General features: G+C 39.9%; 1 protein-coding gene across 2 annotated transcripts in view; it reads right to left on the reverse strand.

Moving 5' to 3' along the window:
- LOC137274076 (neurobeachin-like) overlaps positions 1 to 19,107 on the reverse strand; it is a 222,663-nt gene that overhangs the window by 137,889 nt on the left and 65,667 nt on the right. For both annotated transcript variants that reach the window (XM_067807066.1, XM_067807065.1), the window contains exons 4-23: positions 17,045 to 17,145; positions 16,326 to 16,421; positions 15,976 to 16,097; positions 15,433 to 15,559; positions 15,183 to 15,302; positions 14,238 to 14,384; positions 12,942 to 12,998; positions 9,524 to 9,664; positions 8,759 to 8,821; positions 8,475 to 8,557; positions 7,778 to 7,886; positions 6,955 to 7,107; positions 6,513 to 6,681; positions 5,800 to 5,942; positions 5,118 to 5,215; positions 4,715 to 4,916; positions 4,332 to 4,413; positions 3,661 to 3,784; positions 3,291 to 3,483; positions 1,712 to 2,418 (exon numbers count right to left, since the gene is read on the reverse strand). In XM_067807066.1, coding sequence (XP_067663167.1) covers positions 1,712 to 2,418; positions 3,291 to 3,483; positions 3,661 to 3,784; positions 4,332 to 4,413; positions 4,715 to 4,916; positions 5,118 to 5,215; positions 5,800 to 5,942; positions 6,513 to 6,681; positions 6,955 to 7,107; positions 7,778 to 7,886; positions 8,475 to 8,557; positions 8,759 to 8,821; positions 9,524 to 9,664; positions 12,942 to 12,998; positions 14,238 to 14,384; positions 15,183 to 15,302; positions 15,433 to 15,559; positions 15,976 to 16,097; positions 16,326 to 16,421; positions 17,045 to 17,145 — 3,037 coding nt within the window. The remainder of the gene's footprint in view (positions 1 to 1,711; positions 2,419 to 3,290; positions 3,484 to 3,660; positions 3,785 to 4,331; positions 4,414 to 4,714; positions 4,917 to 5,117; positions 5,216 to 5,799; positions 5,943 to 6,512; positions 6,682 to 6,954; positions 7,108 to 7,777; positions 7,887 to 8,474; positions 8,558 to 8,758; positions 8,822 to 9,523; positions 9,665 to 12,941; positions 12,999 to 14,237; positions 14,385 to 15,182; positions 15,303 to 15,432; positions 15,560 to 15,975; positions 16,098 to 16,325; positions 16,422 to 17,044; positions 17,146 to 19,107) is intronic.

A 19,107-nucleotide genomic window follows, 5' to 3' on the forward strand; every position in this document is an offset into this window, starting at 1 on the left:
ATTTGATTGATAAACAAAAGTTGGTTTGTTTGACTAATGATTTGATGAGATGTCTATTGGTTACACATAGTCATAGTCCGTATGCCTCAAAAGCGGACAGATGAACTGCAGTCTAGCTCGAAAACTACTAAGCATAACATAATGCCCACAAGGAATTATTTTCACAATCTCATCTTCCTGCTGACTGACCAGTTCTCAGCAAATTAACACCATTATACTCTGTAGCGGCCTTTAGCAACACATCTCAAGTAAACAAAAATGATTTCACATTGTGCTCATTACTGACATCACAGATGGCTTGATGCAGGGTCTGGTGAGTAATAGACTGACAGAGTTGATGCCTATACTTGTGATTAAATGAAAATACATTCTTAAATTAGATCAGATAAAAAAGTCCTACCTAAATGTTATGGATTATCTGAAAAGGGTCTGGACAAAATTAGTTCACTTAGAACTGATAATCAATTATTCCTTGAAAGCTATGAGGTTATTATCAGAGAAACTCACCTCTTCCACTCTGTTTTTGACTCTAAATATATCATATACTTTTTTTTTCATTCTATCCAGATTTATCAAAAAACAAATAATGCATGATATATGAGATATTACATGTTGTAGACTTTGATATACTGTTTTATTTATGTGATTCAGCATGTTTATTAGTTTGTCTACAGTGGAAGCTGTCAAAAATGGCAGCTGTCCAATCCAGCAAGTTGTCACCACCTGCATAAAATTTGAGTCTCAGTCCATGGCAAGCCACCCCTGCTATCTGGCAAGTGTCAATTCCAGATATCGGCATGAAATGAGCCATCCGAATGTGTTATAGAGTAATCAGCACTGTCTAATTGAGCGATGTGTATTGACACCAATTAATCCTGCGTTGATTATCGACTACATAGTTGCCGACAAAGACAATTTAATCTCGGTTCTGTATAGGTATGCTTGTACATGTAATTAGTTACATAAGTAAATATGAGCTGAAATCTTTTGTCAAGATATATCTGATTGTAGGTGTGTGCAGTAATTGAGAGAACCATGTGATACAACAATGTAGAGTGACAAAACTGTTCAGTTCTAATTGAAGGTAACCGTGTCAGCTCAGACCATGAGCTCTTCAATCCAGGATGCTGTCTATAGTCTGACGACTACTGGTTTTAACAGCATCCACTGTAAATACCAGGTGCTCCTCCTTATTGTTCAAAATAGAACAGACGCATGAAGATCTGGGATAGTATTAGTCTTCAGCAACCCATCCTTGCCGGAAGAGGCGACTAACAGGATTGGGTGGTCAGGCCAAGTGACTTGGTTGACACATCATGAGTGAGTGAGAGAGTGAGTTTAGTTTTACGCCGCTTTTAGCAATATTCCAGCAATATCACGGCGGGGGACACCAGAAAATGGGCTTCACACATTATACCCATGTGGGGAATCGAAACCGGGTCGTCGGCGTGACGTGCGAACGCTTTAACCACTAGGCTACCCCACCGCCCCTGACACATCATGGTATCCCAGTTTCGTAGACTGATGCTCATGCCATTGATTACTTGATTGTCTGGTCCAGACTTGTTTATTTACACACCATTGCCAAATAGCTGCAATATTGCTGAGTGTGGCGTTAAACAACAAACCATCCAGCCAAATTAACATGGAATTATCATTATTGAATTTTTCAATCATAATTTTATCCCTAAAAATATTTATATACACTCACCTCTTCCAGACTTGAATGTCAGTCTCCACAGCAAACAACAAGTCAGACAGAAGCTTTTGATGCAGATAGGACCAGCGGAACTCAGGAATCCTGAAAGGGGGAGCCCGAGGACCAGGACTGAATATAGTCCGTCCCCCACGCCGCTCCTCACCACCTCGGCTTGTAGTCGATGGAGTTCGGGTTATCTTGGCAGCTGGGGTTGCACCATCTTCGCTTGGTTTTACATCCTCACTTTTATTGCTTTCAGTAGAAGCTGCTTCAGGAGTTGCCTCCCTTTGATCACCATTTGTGGCATTGTCAGTGTTCTGTTTTGATTCAACTCTTGTCACAACTTGGTCAATAACATCATCAACAAACTCAACAATCTCAGCTGGGTATTTCTTCTTTGCCTCCTCAGTTGCAGAATCTGGACTTGGATCAGCACCTTTGGCGTCACCTTCTCCTGACTTCCCATCCTTGTCTTGTGATTCAGATCCCTCTGCTCCTTCCCTCTTCTCCCCATTGGTCAGAGCCTCCTGGTCAGTGACATCAGTAATCTGGAGGGTGGACTTGGGGACAGGTTTCTCCACCTGATTGTCCGATATGCCGGAAATGGTGCTGATTGGTCTGTTCATCCTCTCCTGAGGGTCGGTGATGTCATCAGATCGCTGCTGCTCATACTGTTGGTACATCTTAGTCATATGCTTCTTGAAGTCCTCATACGCAACCTACAGCAGTTAAAACATGATAAACACCTTCACGTAACTATCTAGTAAGTATGTTAGCATGGTTAACACAACTTTGAACTGTGTTCAAGATATATCAGTCTGAGGTGGGAAGAAAGTCTTAAAGGATACTGGTATAGTCCGTTTTGGATTCAAATGAGAATGATGATAAATAGTTTGGCACTGGGATAAGTGCACAGAACATTTCGAGATATTTGATTATTCATCGTTCTCAATTGAACCCAGACAGACTGCGTAAGACATTATCATTTCAGTAAAACCAATGGACACAGTGGCACAATTAGAGAGACGCCAACCCATAAGTGTTAGTAGGTAAGTAGTTTCAAGGATCAAAACTAGTAGTTTGACCATAAAATTAGTGGTCAACTAAATACTTAAAATCATGGTGAATTCTGAGAAAGAAAATGTAACAATTCCACTCTAACATACATCACTGGATTTACAAATTATCAACATCACCTTTGTTTTTGTTGTCTTCTTTGGCGAGAATATATTTAATCAACGAAAACATGTTTTTGTCTACATATCTGAATTATAATTAATTTTCTTCAGATTTTTGTCGAATTCCTGGTGCAATTGTATTGGCATAGTTTAAGGTCAAAATTTGTGATGCCTATGATAAAATTGTAGAGGTTGGCATCTCTGGAATTACATTGAGAATACCATCAGAACTATTATCAATCCTTTGCAGCTATTATGACCAAACTTGTGAGAAAGGAGTCAACCATGATGAATCATCTTTAAAAACACATTTTGATGATTTATATTTGAACAAATTTAGGTTTACAAGAACTGGCCCTCAAGATGGCTACTGTCTCCAATCTATTTTCCTTGGCTTGAGTCAGAAGTCTTACCTTGGAATGTAAGATTGCCAGTGTATCTATCCAGACTCTCCAGCCTCCAAACTCATATTTGATGGCATGGTGCAACAGCATCCTGAACAGTGACATCACCATCTCCGTGATCCTCTCCTCATCCTTGTTCTGAGGGTAGATGTAGGCCATGGAGAACAGCCAGTCTTGCCACACTGACATTTGCAGTACCGTCCTGGAAATACACAAAGCCAATAACTGCCATACTCATGTCACTGACCTTGCAACAAACAATACCATTAATGACAAAGGACACCTCGTAAAAAGCCATATACGGTTCAGGCATATATCATCAATTCGTTCAGGACACATTGTCTGTGTTTCCTGGCAGCCTCCTAGGTAAATGTCTCACCTCCTGTTATCTCTGTTATTATTGCACAGGATGGTGAGATCAGACAGGAACATCCTCTTGACCTCCAGCACTTCCTTGGTAACCTTGGACTGACGGATCAGGGTAGCCACCACCTTCAGCACAGCTGCAACACAGAGTGTGCGAGTCAGTGAGTCAGTGAGTCAGTCAGCACGTCAATGATGTTGGATGCAACTTTCGGACAGTATATTACTTAAAGTGTCATGTCAGTTCAACTTGGGAGGAAAACCATTAGTGACGCCAGCATTTCTTGCAGCAGACCAGGGGCTCCTTTCACAAAGCAACCTTTACTAAGGTTAACCTTAACTCCCATTCTTTAACATTGCACTAAGGTTACCTAAGTCTAAGATACCCTTAGTGCAATGTTAAAGAATGGGAGTTGAGGTTAACCTTAGTAAAGGTTGCTTCACCAGCACCAGCCAGTGTCTACAGTAACCTATTCGAAGATCGAAGATCGAAGATCTCAGTTTATGTCGTACTACTGGAGCTACTGTTATCTTGGTACTAGCTCCTCGAAGTCTTTGTTAAACTATGGGATGGGATAAAGTAACATCGATGTCACTGCTTGACTGTTAAGACTACATTAAACTCTAAAAGTTACTATCATCATCGTCTTACATTGTTTGAAGATAATAACGGGGTGTAACACTTACCGGAATTTTCAATCCGGAAATGACATTCTGGCTCTATGTGCTTGTTGCGAATAATCTCTAAGCTCATACGCTCTGTCAACAGCTGTGAAACAAAAAATGACGCAATCACCATACATGTACATTAATCTCTTAAACACATGGACAGATAAATGGTATTGTAATGTCAAGGTAGAGGTATTGGAGAGATAGGATTTATAAGTGAAAAAAATATATGTACAGCACACATTCAAAGGAAATCTGTCATCCTTACAAAGATAATATCCCCTGAAATATTTCACAACTCCTGGTATGTCCTCTTGTTTATAAGATGACTTGAAATTTCTCCCGATTTTTTTAATGAATAATATTTCAACATATTACAACAAACAAACATAAAGTCATACCTCGAACAGCACATTGTAGGTGGCTACAGATATGTTGTTAACATTCAGCATGAGTCGGTCTCCGATGAGGGAGAACAGATTGTGAGGCGTCATGGCATCCTGTTTCCGTCGGTGAGTACTCCGCATCAAGAAGTAGCCTAGCAGCTTGAGTGTGTGGATACGGATGTCCTCACTGGCTGAGCCCAGCAGCTTGAAGACACATCTACAACACAGAAAACACTGGGTACATTTGTGAAATGTTTGATGCTTGTCACCTTAGGATCATCTCAAGCAAGATTCAGCAGGTTAAGGGGTAGAAATTATTACCAAATCTGTAACTACAATCTTTGTTATCCTGACAAAAGTAGTGAAGATGAGTACTGACAAGAAATAGCCATGTGCAAAGAATGACAGAGGCCCTTACCTGACTCCCTGCTTCTTGTCGAAGCCGGGCACCATGGAGGATGGATGCTCTGCCATTAGCTGCACCATCAGCTGCAGGACATCCATCAGGTTGTCATCCTGCAGACACACACAAAAACATACATACATACAAACAGACAAGCTAGAACATGTTCATTTTCTTTGCATATTTATTTTTCAATGCCACACTCAGTAATATTCTAGCTATATGTATTCAGTTTGAAAATAACTGAGTCTGGACCAGAAAATCCACTGATCATCCTTGAGCATCCATGACATTGGGATACGATAACATGTGTCAACCAAGTCAGGGAGCCTGACCACTCAATCTCATTAGTCGTCTCTTACAACAAGCATGAGTTGCTGAAGACAATTCTAACCTGCATTTTCATGGGTTGAAATGGCTAGTTCAATGACCGTAATCAGAAGCATTGTGAAAAACTCATCAACAAAAGCTGAGGAAGTAGAAGACTTGGATCTCACAATATTTGACCTTCAGATTCACTGCACTACACACAATTCAAAACAAATCTGTTGTTCATGTTGAGCTGCATTCCATGTCACATTTCATTTGGTGCCACAAATAGTTATGTAAGAAAATATGGATAGTGAAGAATAAATATTCCACACATATAGCGCCACTCAAATTCCAGCCCTACTGATGCTGTGTCTGTGGTCCTCACCTCGTGGAGAGTGGTGAGATAGTTGAGGATGCTCTGCAGCTCATCCTCCAGGATCCCCTGTCCTTTCAGTATCAACTCTCGCACATACAGCAACATGAATGACCGCAGTTTCACGATCTCATCCCGCGTTGGCCTTTCTCCATCTACAATGGATCACAGCCATCAGACTGTCACACAGCAAATAATCTCTCACAATCAACTACATTTCTCTCTGTAATAAATGCTTTGGATCCCTACAAATACCGACACAGAGGGCTTCTGTTGAAGGAAAGCTGAAATAAAGCACATGCAAACAAACCATTTAGCAAAGGCTACAAGGTCCAGTGGAAATCTGTGCATACTGACACCATCATCCGACCCCAAAGAACAATTGACAGCAACACAACAATTCGGTAACAATCGTTGACATCAAGAACTCAGCAAAATGACGAGCTTCCTACAGGTTTTCTGAACTATCTGACAATCGTTCTTCCTACGACGTCACTGCAGGACTCTGACGAAAGAGTTATGTAACCTGTCTGTGGTTTCACTGAAGGGCGAGCGTGAAGCAGACGGCTTTTTGGCTTCTTTTTAATCACTCGGTATGACTTAAGCACAAGTGTTTAAAGAAAGAGTTTGGTGTTGTGCTTAAGACTAACCACAAGTCTTTCATATGTAATGGTTAAAAGAGAACAAAAAGTTTCAGTTTCATCGTTCTTTAATACTTGTCTTACCAAGCCCCTTGGGAGTGATGCCGCTCCTGTCCATGGGATTGATGACCCAATAGTAGTACTTGAGAGTGTGCATTGTCTGCAACACCGCACTCACACGGCGGATGTTGTTGTAGATGTTGGCATCGTTGATAAACTCTGTTGCTAGGTAACAGTAAAGCTTGGTCTGGACCTGAGAAGAGACATAGCTTTAAGTGAGTGAGTGAGTTGGGTTCAACTGCAGTCAAGTCTGTCCAGTTCAAGAGCCTGATCTCTATTTGAATTAAGGCAATACAAAATACTAACCAAACAGTTTTAATAAAGAGGACTTTCAAAATTCATTTCACAGAATAATCTCAAAATTTACATTGCAATTTCAGTTTCACAATTTAAAACTGATTTCCTACACACTTACACAAACTTGAAAGTAATTTTCAAACAATGTATTAAGATGGTAACAGCTTACCTCGACAGTAGCATGTACCCACAGAGCTGGGTTAAAGAGGATGTAGTCAAACAGGTGCTTGAGAAGATGTCCACCAGTGGGCAGTTCCACAAGGTACTTGGTCAGCTTCAGGAATGCCTCCAACACAGCTGGGGTGATGTGATCCCGTGATGACTGAAACACAAGGAGTCGACAGTGTCTTCAGTTCTGCACATCAGTGGGAACCTTTGATGGGGATGAAGCTAATCATGGTAACTTATGACATACTGAAGTGTGAATGGTGGCAACAACGAGAGGACAATTCACTGCCTTGCATTTGTAGTATAACAGCATGTCAGTATGATCAGTGAGTGGCATTAGGCAGCACTCTGCAATATCCCGGCAATATGGCAGAAGTCTGATATATCCAAGGGATATAAAACTGCGGTACCAGGGCCTGGTTGGAAAATTTCACTCAAATATCAGGAACACTGGTGGGATACATGAGTTACATGTGTGGACTGTTTTACCTGCATGAGTATCAACATGGGGGCAAAACAGTGTCAAAGTCTGCAAGTCCAAAACCAGAGCCCCACTTTACAAAACTCTTGTGAGCCTAAGACCTCATAACCTTTCTTGTAGCGTTTGCACCTCCTGTGTTACAGTATACCAGGTACCAATGCTATGAGAAAAGATACAAGATCTTTGCCTTCCGAGAGTTTTGTGAAACAGGCCCAAGGTCTTGTGAAACATTTTGAAGATGTACTGTGTTAGTCCTTCCATTTGACTCTCTGCCAACATTAAAAAAAGATTGAGCCCCTTGTAACTGTATGTATACCAGGTTTTGGATGTTACAATCAATTACCTTCTCAAGCAAGTAGCTGATGACAAGGAACCCTCGGTTCTGCATGAACTGCTGCTGGATGTTGAGGGAACTCTCCAGGAGCTCACACAGCAGACTCATCAGGGAGGCACTGCACAAATATCATATATAAGTTTACACTTCACAGTAGAGGTATCATCTCTTAATGCTAAAATGAACACTACTGATACTTAAGAAGACTGACTGATGCAAAGTACCTTTGATTATTTGATGAGGATAACAGTGGGGTAGATAGGTTTCCTTAATAATCTCACAAAAGCTAAATGCGTGAGTGAGTGAGTGGGTTTGTTCTGTGCTTCTTTCAAGAAACCTCTAAGCACAGGAATGGCGCTGACAAACCATAAAATAAACATGGTGCACTGTGATTCAGATACCTGGTGTGTTCAAGGGACATAACTCTATAGCAAGTTGCAGTCACTTAGACATGTGGTGCGTCCATGTGTTTTTATCATTATTTGAACACTGAAACATTATCCTGCTATGCTTCTGGAGTATGAAGACATTATTACATGGACATTATAACATGACCATGACAGCCATGTTTGCAATAAACACTGGTCCTGGGCACACTGATCTCCTGATGCTTGTCACTTTAGTGTTTCCATATATGGCTGCCTTGATTTACGAGGACATCTTGGCTTGCAGTTAATTTCACCACAATGTATGTGGCGGTTCCTACCATGTTGTATTGTCCACTACACTTTCCTCTTTGGGTCCTCGGTCCACGGGAGAGTCCAGCTGCCCGAACAGGGGGAACAGGATCTGCAATATACAGTCACAGAGGGTAGGGTTGTGTCTGCAGTGGGAGGCAGTGCCTTAGGCATCCAGCTTCTTTGGCAATACTATTGCCAGTGACACATCAGGAATATAATATATATATAAACTCAAGATGAAAATAGTGATGAATAGTGATGAATAGTGATGTACAGGTGTGATGGTGTACATATACCGCAATGATCTCACCTGTATACCCCCAAGGGAGTGGAGTGTGCTGTGTATGGAATGAGTGATCACAGCCTTGACATCCTGAAAGAAACACAATAAGGTTGGTCTTCAATGTTAGTACTATGCCATGTCATCCAGTTGTCTGCCTTACCGTTTGCTGTCTTCAGTGAGTGAGTGAGTCTTGTCACATTTAGCAATATTCCAGCAATATCACCAAAATGGGCTTCACACCATGTAACCATGTGGGGAATCAAACACAGGCCTTCAAAGTGATAAGATAATGCTTTAACTATTTGGCTACCCTACTGCCTACAGTGAAGTCCTATAGATAGCATTAAGTGGACCAAAAGGAACAAAAACAACAAAATACTGGTGTTAAATTTGATTCACACTAAACTTGTGGATTCAGAAAAAGTTTCTGGTAAAAAGACAATTAAGTAAGAAAAGGGCGTAACTGTGTGAATATATACTTAAACAATAAACTTCACTACCATATGATTTGCATCAACAGAGCCTCATGATGTCATGAAAGATTAATGGGATTCAAACTGGGTGTCAGTGAGGCTAGAGAACACACTGACCACTGGACCTCCCTATCAGACAACTATTACGAACCAGAGTCTTTCAGATGTCATTACCACTTGATGCAAAAAAAACCCCAGGCCTCAGTGGGCCATCCCATTTCATGAAGGTCAAGTATCTGCACCAGAGACTTTACTGGTCAAATGGAGAACACATGAACCGCTGACCCACCAAGTGATACTACTGTCATCAGAAACTCACCTGTGTCATCAGAGCATGTGGGGAATGTAAGAAGTACGAGGGATTTCCTTTAGGTGAAGACTCCAGACAGAGCTGACTGTCACAGGCGATGGGGTTGTACATGAACACAATGGAGTTGGTCAGTCGTCCATCATACAGAACCTAGGAAACAGAATGTGGTGAGAGATGACCCATCAAGATGTTCTTTCTGTTTTAAAACAATTCCTCTATCATTGCGATCACTATATAGAGGTGTCTTCCACACAATATGCATGACCTGATACCAGGCTAATGTAAGAGAGAACCACTTTTCTATTTTAACAATCTGTAAATTTATACAATCAATGGAACTTAGTAGCTTTCAGGTAAACATTGCACCAATAGGAACTTGTTAACGTAACTTATATCTGATATCTCAGATCAATCATGAAATCAGTACATAAATAATCTCTGGTGGTGGATATGAAAAATATGTATATATATATTTAATCATAATTCACAGCAGTGTTTATAATATTTCAACAGTTCCATGCATGGTGCCCCAATAAGTTGAAAAACACCAGGAACTGGAGACAAATGTTATATGGAACACAATATGTTACAGACAGGAGTTTACAGGTGGGTTAGAGACACAAGAGGTAGATACAAACTTTCCAACTACAACATGGACATGCCACTGCATGGTCTAGCCATATCACTACAACACCATTTCAGCTGCACAGCTAACCTACAGTGAGTCAGTAAGTATGGCTTACTATAATATTCCAGCAACAATCATGGCTAGTAATATCAGAAATGGGCTTTACTCATTGTACACATGTGAAGAACCAAACCCAGGTCTTTGATGAGACGAATGAACACATTATCCACTAGGCATCCCACCTGGGCCACATTTACCTACACCAAGGCCAACTGCTGCTTGATATTCAAACCTGTCACAACACAACAGCAGGTTTCGTAGACTTCATGTTTACAATTACCTCCACCAACACAACTTTAAAAATGATTGGCAAAACAAGCAGCTCCTCTAACAAAAGCACTACACACATCAGATGCCACCATTACTATAACCAAAGACCCTGTGCAGTGAGTGAGTGAGGGAGTGAGTGAGCTGGGTCTTCTGTCACTTTTGAGAAACTGTGAGAGACACTTTAAATGGGCTTCACATGAAAATGAAGTCAGTCCTTTGGTTTAACAGCTGGACACCTTTACCAGTGGGCCATCCTATCACTTACCCGAGTCAGTCTTTTGTACAATACAATTTACAAAAAAAAAAAAAAAAAAAAAAAAAAAAAAATTTTTCTTGTCATACATGGAATAATGTTTCAAGTTATATCAAGTGTGATATTTCATTCAACAGATTAAATACAATTTTTTATGCTATTTAAGTCACCCAAAATGGAAAATACTCAAGTCTTTGGTTAAAATGTTCACTTAGATACTGAGCAAGATGAGCTTCAGTTTGAACAATATTCAGTGATATCATGGCGCAATAAGTCCTCCAAGTTTACACACAAGCAGAGGAAGAAGCTGACAAACCAACGATCCATGGCCAGTTTAATTTTTGTCAATATCATTGGTGGATTTTGTCCTTGATAATCCAGAGGGATTTGTCTATTTGCTTACACTCATCAAGGCAAAATGATAATAAGATGCAATCAACATTCGAAAACAAATCAGTGCTTAAGAAAACTTCAAGGCTACAATATCAAAATGAACATGCAATCATGTGTGGATTGAATACCAACACCATATTCGTGATGTGAACACAATAAGACGTTCAGAGCTGGCGCAAACAGTGTTGTAAGTACTAGGGTGCATAGAGTGAATGCTAATTATAGTATATCAGTATCGACATATACACAACAGAAAGACAAAAGTTACACACTAGAATATACTCAAGTTAGATGTACAGAGAATTGCAACATAAAGGTTTTCTTTGCCTACAAAAATTGAAACAGCTGGGACTAAGGGTTCAAATCCACAAAGTATTTGTAAGATTATGACCTGTGAGGAAACACTGTAGTTTATCACATGCTAACAAACGTTGTAATGCTACAATATTTTGTGAACAAGGAGTTTTGACTATGGAAAACACATGCCCAGAACATGTAACTCAAAGATGTTTGACAGACATCAGCTAGCTCTCCACATGACACAACAAACTAAAGAGAACTGGGAGAGGGCATTCTTAAGTTGGATATCTTGAGCCCAATCCATTTCATTGTCGAATAAAAAATGTCTAAACTAAACATACTGCAGTGGGCATACCTTAAATACTAAATCTGGTATTTTGATTTTTTGGTTAGTAAAACTAAGCATGAACCAAAACATCCTCTGAATAGGTACCATCTTTCACATTTCACAGTTCAGACTTGTTTGACATATGTCATCAGTTCCCAATTGCGCGGATGGATGCTCATGCTGTTGAACACTGGGTTGTCTGGTCCAGACTTGATTATTTCTGCCATAGAACTGGAATATTGCTGAGTGCGGTGTAAAACTGAATTCACTCACTCACTCACTCCCTATAAAGCTATAATAGGTCCATGAGGCAACTCTACGATTAGTGACAACATGTTCTATATTTAACCTGTGAATCACCGAAAGATTGGTTGGAAAGCATGTGATATATATAATAATCATCTGTCTCCCACAGTAGTCCCAGGATGGCACTGAGGGCCCTTCTGAGGACTATTTGATTGTCTTCCAAACAGTTTATGATATCTGTCACAGAGTTAATTTACACAAAGTCCTTTCTTTAAACAAAAAAAGTCCTCTTTTTTAAACGAAACTAACGTTAACTCCTACTGATGCAGTTGCAAGTGCTGTTCCCCAGTATACACCTAGAATGAAAGTGGGTTAATTGATAACATTTTAATATAACATATGGGTGCATTTCTATGAACTTCTACAGCGCAACTCCAGGGGTTAATACGCATAAATCAAAATGACACGTGTTTCAATGTTCCGTAAAACACCGATCTCACTTGTTGTCTCAGCCTTGACTTTGCAAAGACATTAGGTTCAATTTTTCAACACATCAATGAAAAAATTTTACTAGATACTCAAGAAAGTGTCAAGATGACTGGGATTGGACAGTGGTCCACACAGTCATTGTAGCTGTTGATAACAGGTACAGTACATTTGGATGTTTACAGGCCACAAAAAAACTTAGATATAATTTGATGTCCGTATCTACTCTACCCAACAGACAAATAATTTCAGAAAACGTCTTGGTTTCGAAACAAAAAAATCTCTTATTGTCAGTTTATTTTATGTATATATTTGTACATGTCTCTCCACAATGCATTCATTGTCGAGTCAAAACCTATGCTTTAACCCCTGAAGTAACAGAAACAAAACCCAAGTGAAGCATGCGAACTGAAGAGCCCGACTACCATACAGAAGAACACATGCAGACTACAACACTTCCTACCCTCTTGGCGGCATCGTTAAGTGAGGCCAGGCTCTCATTGTCAAACCTAAACTGGCTCTGTAGAGATGGAGAACAGGTGAGAACACAGGTGAGTATACAGGTGAGAATACAGGTAGGTGGTGTACAGGTATGTTGGTATAGGTAATGGTGAGGTAAACTGGAGTTTAACAATGCATACAAGATGTATTTCACTTATCTGGCAATGCATTTATTCAGTCATGCACATGTGTGAATGGTGGTTTGTACACGCTAAGGCATATGATCGTCTTAGAGTGATAGGTCACTGAGGTGCCATGGACACCCCACTCAGACAATATGCTGACTGAGCAAGCCAGTCTTTGTTCCACTGCTTTAAAGCCAAGCAGGCAGGGTAACAACAAATACTGTCTTCACAGAACTTAGGGTGTAATGTTGCAGGGATGAACCATGGACCACACATGGGGTGATAACGAGATTAATAGTGATCGGCATCGTCGGTAACCACAGCATATATAACACAGAATTCATGTGAAAACTAACACATTCAAACAGAAACACATTAACAGCGTTTACGAAGCAGTACCTTTCTTTCAAACTGGATTGATAAAATATTTATAGTTCATCTGAACTTCATAATGGTTATACTCTTTGTCTTTTGTGAGATTTGTCTTATCCAAAACAACACTCTTTATATTTGGGATTACACTTTCTCACCAAAATACAGATTCTAGTATTTTTGATAGGTTGAGTCCATACCTGGGTTGAAACCCACATCCCCAGAGTCACTGAATAGCCAGCACAAAAAGTCAGCTGCCTAACCAGCTCAGCCACCACTGAGAAAGTGTAACCCAGGGCATGTGGTCCTGTGCATGAAGCTCAGGTCACGCAAAAATGGGCGCGGACAGTACTCGGATGGGTGACCGTCAGCTTAGCTCCTGAGAGCTTCTAGGACTGCAGTCTTGCCCCACATAAGAACATGATGCATGTGGTCTCCTCTTAGGCAAGTGAGTTTGTTCAAAATTGCATCTGTTCACCCAGCAGAAAATCGGTACCCAATGGAATAAGTCTTGTGACTATAACCTTCTAGGCAGCTTGAGTTAGCTGGGGTAATAATATGCCTGCTCTGACTGTTAGCGCTATGAGCATTCACCTCATGAGTGGAGTTTGTCCCAATATCAATGCACTTGTATTATTATATATGTGTTACATTTTACCACTTTCTGAATAGCATCATGTATTCACAAACGCATTCACATAACAAATTATCACATCAAAAAACAATATTCCTTGACTTCAAATTCAACAAGCACATTGTACCTTGTATCCTGGCCCGAGCTGGTACATTGCTACAACCTGGTGGGGCTGGATGGCCTCACTAAACAGGTATACAGTGGACATTTGACCACAGAACATGTGGTCTGTGTCTCCATCAGAACTGGACCCTAGGTAACACTTGTCAAACGGCTGAAAACATACAGAAATCATTTGGTAATTTTGGGACTGAGTGATGCTGGTCATACACCTTCAGTATGGTGAAATAAATAACTATGCAGCTAGTGCTGGCAGCCAACACCACAACAGGAACTCATAACTTTTCTGGTTTCTGTACATGAATACATAAGGATGATCCCCTGTGTAGTCAATAGTTCTAACAGAATGATCTGACCAAAGAATGCATAGGTTACATCCATGACATTTCTTGTGGAATCAATGGCATTTGTGGATACTGATTCAGAATTGGGAAAATGTGGGCTGTTTGTTTGTCCTTCTTGCCTCCAAACTGACCATCCCTTGTGTTAGCTCCACCGGCCCTAGCACCTTCTTTTAGGATCTATTGGTATGACGTGGATACATAAGTATGAATCATCAACATTGTGGAAGAAAGTCACAACCACTTTGACCTGAATTTCATCACCTGATTTAACACTGACATACACACATCATTACTGCACTGTTTGTCTTCCGGTATGAAGTGGATAAGGGAGCCAGTTGGCAATTTTTCCACATATCGAGAAGGTGATCTGTCCACTTCACTATAAATATGGCCTCATGGAGTTTTGTTAAACTGACTTCTACTTCATATCATTACTTTCCATAATGCATAGATAGGTCAATACTGCACTATTAGGCTCTATTTATTCCTTATTGGTGAAGGTAGAATACAGATACCTGTGTATTACTGCTGATGTACATGATGATCCTTTCAGCAAATGGGCACAACTCTGTATAAACCTATGACAACACCTGGAGAAAAGTACTTACATCACTGGTGCTGACAAGCCATGACATGTCAGCTGATGAGACAAGCTGTCCATCAACATAGCACTTGATCTCAGACTTGCTCCATCGGTTGTACACATGGGAGATGGTGACCATGTACCACTGCAATACAATAGGAACCAGTAAGTGAGGAAAGAAGGTCTTACGGTCTTGTCTTGTCTTGTCTACAACCTTTCAGCAATGTTCCGGAAGTCAAGCACAAAATGTTCACACATAAGGAACTGAGACTAACCCTCCGTGGAGCGAAGTTGAAGTTGACACAGTTTTGGAACCCTTTGCCCTTGATCTTCATGGAGGTGATGACGAGTGCTTCGCCAACAAAGTGTGCAGAGTATCCAACACCCTTACTGGTGCGAAAACTGAAACAAGGAACAAACAACTTGAAATTCAGTGTGACAAGAAATACAATTTCTCAAAGTTGATGTATTTGGAGCAATGCTGTATGAGAAAACAAATTTCCAGTCATATCCACATCCATGGAGAGTCACATAACAAATTCAGCCCCTAACATGTATCATGATGACTTCCAAGTATGAATGAGGTTCTGGGACATGACACCATCTAGACTAAATACAGTTTGATGTTAAGCAGGACTGAGGCACAGGTAGCTTGGGGTCAACTGGAGTAAATATCGCTTGGTGCTAAGAACTCAACAACAAGGGACCCAACAGCCTCCTTGATTCAAAGTGACAAGAAATGTAGCTTGACAATGTTCGCCATAACATCTTGGTCCTCAAAGCACTAACAGATTCCTTGTTTAAAAATGTCTACTGACCAAAACAAGAACGGTTTCTCTCTCTCCACATTGACCCCAGTTACTGGATCTAGCCGGATCCAGCACGAGAATGTCCAGCCATTCTGGTAGGGCCAGTTCTTGATAGGTGGCAAGGCAATATGCTGAAAGACCACACAGTTCACTACTATCACAATTGAGAAGAACCAGCCATACTACCAATAATACTCAGGTGAAGAAGACATGTTTGTTAAATTACGAATACGAATGTTCAACATGGTCATTGTCATCGATAAATAGACATTAGTGAGAGGATCTCTAAATTCAATTCTTGATGTTAAAAAATTCAACAAAATCATACAGAAAAAAATATAGAACAGTTAGACAGTTACCGATCCCTTCTTTCCTGGGAAACTGAAGAACTCGTCTGGTCCGTGCCTCTGTGGCATCTGCCTTAGTACATTCAGCAGCTTCACGGAGTGGCGTTGCTGGAGGTCAACAACATCAACATCAGTCAACATCATGTGATAACATAAAACTTTCTCACAGATTGTTTGCAATGAACAGAAGAGTCTGACCATGTGCTGGCTTATAGCAGTGGTGCAATGCTAAGCCATCACAGCAATGGAATGTGACAAAGTAAGTTAGGGAATAGAGTGGACTGTAAATCAAGTCAGACTGACAAGTGGTTGACAGCATGAGCAACAATTAATGATGTCGAGCAGTGCAACCCAGCCAATATTCATACATGATAGCACTCAGAACCCGAACCATCAGGAATGTGTCAACCACGAAAAAAATCATTGAGTTAGACATACCATTGCTTTCAAACATTTTTCATTTATAAGATGACACATCAGCTTAATAAGGGAAAGAAGCTAAGCACAATGCTGGACATATGTACCGACCATACTGGCAACATTAACATATATGATGGTGGTGTTTATTAATTTAGGACTGGAAACAGGAGGAAATAGAAACTCCAACCCATGTTCAAGTCCACAGCAAACCTTTGCATAAAGCCTGTGTAAGCTCTGTAAAAGTATTTCTACTGCTCTATTTCATCACAATGTCACAAGAATTTCTCTTTCATGAAACATTTTATACTCACCCACTTCCCATCTTTGGTTTTCAGAAGAGTAAAGAGAGATTTAAGTTCTTTGACGGTGATACTGTAACTTGCTAGTGAGCCAAGCATGTCAGTCAGCAAGTCTGTAACACCAAACATGTCATAGATTATTTCTAAATGGAGGATGTTATGGTGGAGTTACCTTCCATGATGGAGTTGTCTCCCCTTTATACTGTATTACTGTCATAAGAATTTCCATTTGAAACTGAATCACATACAGATAATGTCACTGCGCCGTTGGTTGTTAAATATGTGAACTGACTACACACACTAAAAAACAAAACCTAAAACCCAAGCAAGCTTTGAATTAACAAGATACATTATTGTTCTTTATATACATCAGCTTTCCATGGCCATTCACTCTTTCACTCAGTTTGGTCATATTTGTGACAAGATGGTGGAATGTGAAGTTAAAGTTTCATAAATAGTTCTGAAAAGTTTAGATGTTCTGGTGATGATGTAACAGCTAAAATCAATATTAACTTAGGAAACAGTTACAAAACAGAACATAACTGGAATATCGTAACATCAAGAATATGACCAAGGAACAAAACACAACCTTGAAGTTTTTCCCATGAAAGTGCACCCATCACCAGCACACCAAAACACACACTACCTGCCATCAACCCGCTTTAACAAAGTATGTCCAGTTACTCATTAGTCAGTACATAGAATATACGCACTGCTGCACAACTACTTCTGATTAAAATCCTAACAGAGATAACCCTTCAAGTATTTACCTTGGATTTTACGGGGAGATCACTTAAAATTGACTTTTTATATCCTAATGTCATGGAAGTTCGATCACTTAAGAAGTTTCACTGAATTTGCAAAGTAATATTCACATTATATAATGTTCAAATCTCTTACCTCTAAACTTGCATATTTACGCTCAGTGCCCTGATGGACAAATTGGGAAAATACTGAAAATTGGTTTCTTACACAAATTTAATTATTTTGTCATTGTCTCAAGACTAAGAAGTTTTCTCACAGTGCATGTCACAATATACTTGACTGGCAGTTTACAAGTTGATGCATAATTAGCTTTTACTACTAATTACACTTAGCTCATGAACAGTTTGCTTTGTAGAATTGTTTCCTCATCATTACCAATATCCAATACCAATAATTCCTTTGATGGATACCTTCATGTTGTTATTAATCCCCATTAAACACATTTAATTTTTTTCTGTGCTGTAGTACTTCATTTGTGCTTGACAATGGTATAAGAACCTATACCAAAACACTGCATCATAATATGATAAATTGTTGTCCATAAAGGATCACACCTTTTTCATTTGTATAGTGTCACATGGTATTCAATGCAGTTGTGAAAATCTGAACATTCTTGTCACCTGCCTGGAGTTGACTTCTAGTCAGATAGAATATATCAAGTTATTGTGGTTCTATGCTGCTTTTAACAATACTACAACAAACAAAAAAAGCTGTATCACAATGAAATTGCACTAGAAATGGACTCCACACGTTGTAATCATGTTTGGAATCAAACCTGGGTCTTTGACTTAACAAGCGAACAGTTAACCACAAGACTACCCCGCTTCCCCTGACATAATATAAGTCATCTCTAAGATAAAACACATGGAATAACTACAATTTTTTTTACACTTTCTGCAGACTTGAAACCTTCTATCTCCTTCTGCACTGTCTATTTAAGAATCCCCATTCTCTTTTCCAATTTGCCTCTTTTGTCTGTAGGATTTAACAGTAGAATCCTTTTATATGCAAATGCACAGGCCACGTTTATTCGACCCAGTCTCTGCCACTTGATGAACTCAGGAAGCTCCACACAGTACTGTATCACTTCCTATGTCTTCTGTGATTAAAGCACAATAACTGAGTCACAAGCTGAGATGGAGCATTCACAAAGGTAACTATATCTCTTTTGCTGTATCTGAGCTCTCTAATATTATAATATCACCCTAATTACTGACCTTTATCAGACATAACCAATATTAATCTCATTTCAACTAGTCACATTTATGTGAATTTTATGTCACTAACATCATTCCACATTTCAGCTGTCA

The sequence above is a fragment of the Haliotis asinina genome, chromosome 2, assembly GCF_037392515.1.
Source record: "Haliotis asinina isolate JCU_RB_2024 chromosome 2, JCU_Hal_asi_v2, whole genome shotgun sequence".
Taxonomy (NCBI): Eukaryota; Metazoa; Mollusca; class Gastropoda; order Lepetellida; family Haliotidae; genus Haliotis; species Haliotis asinina.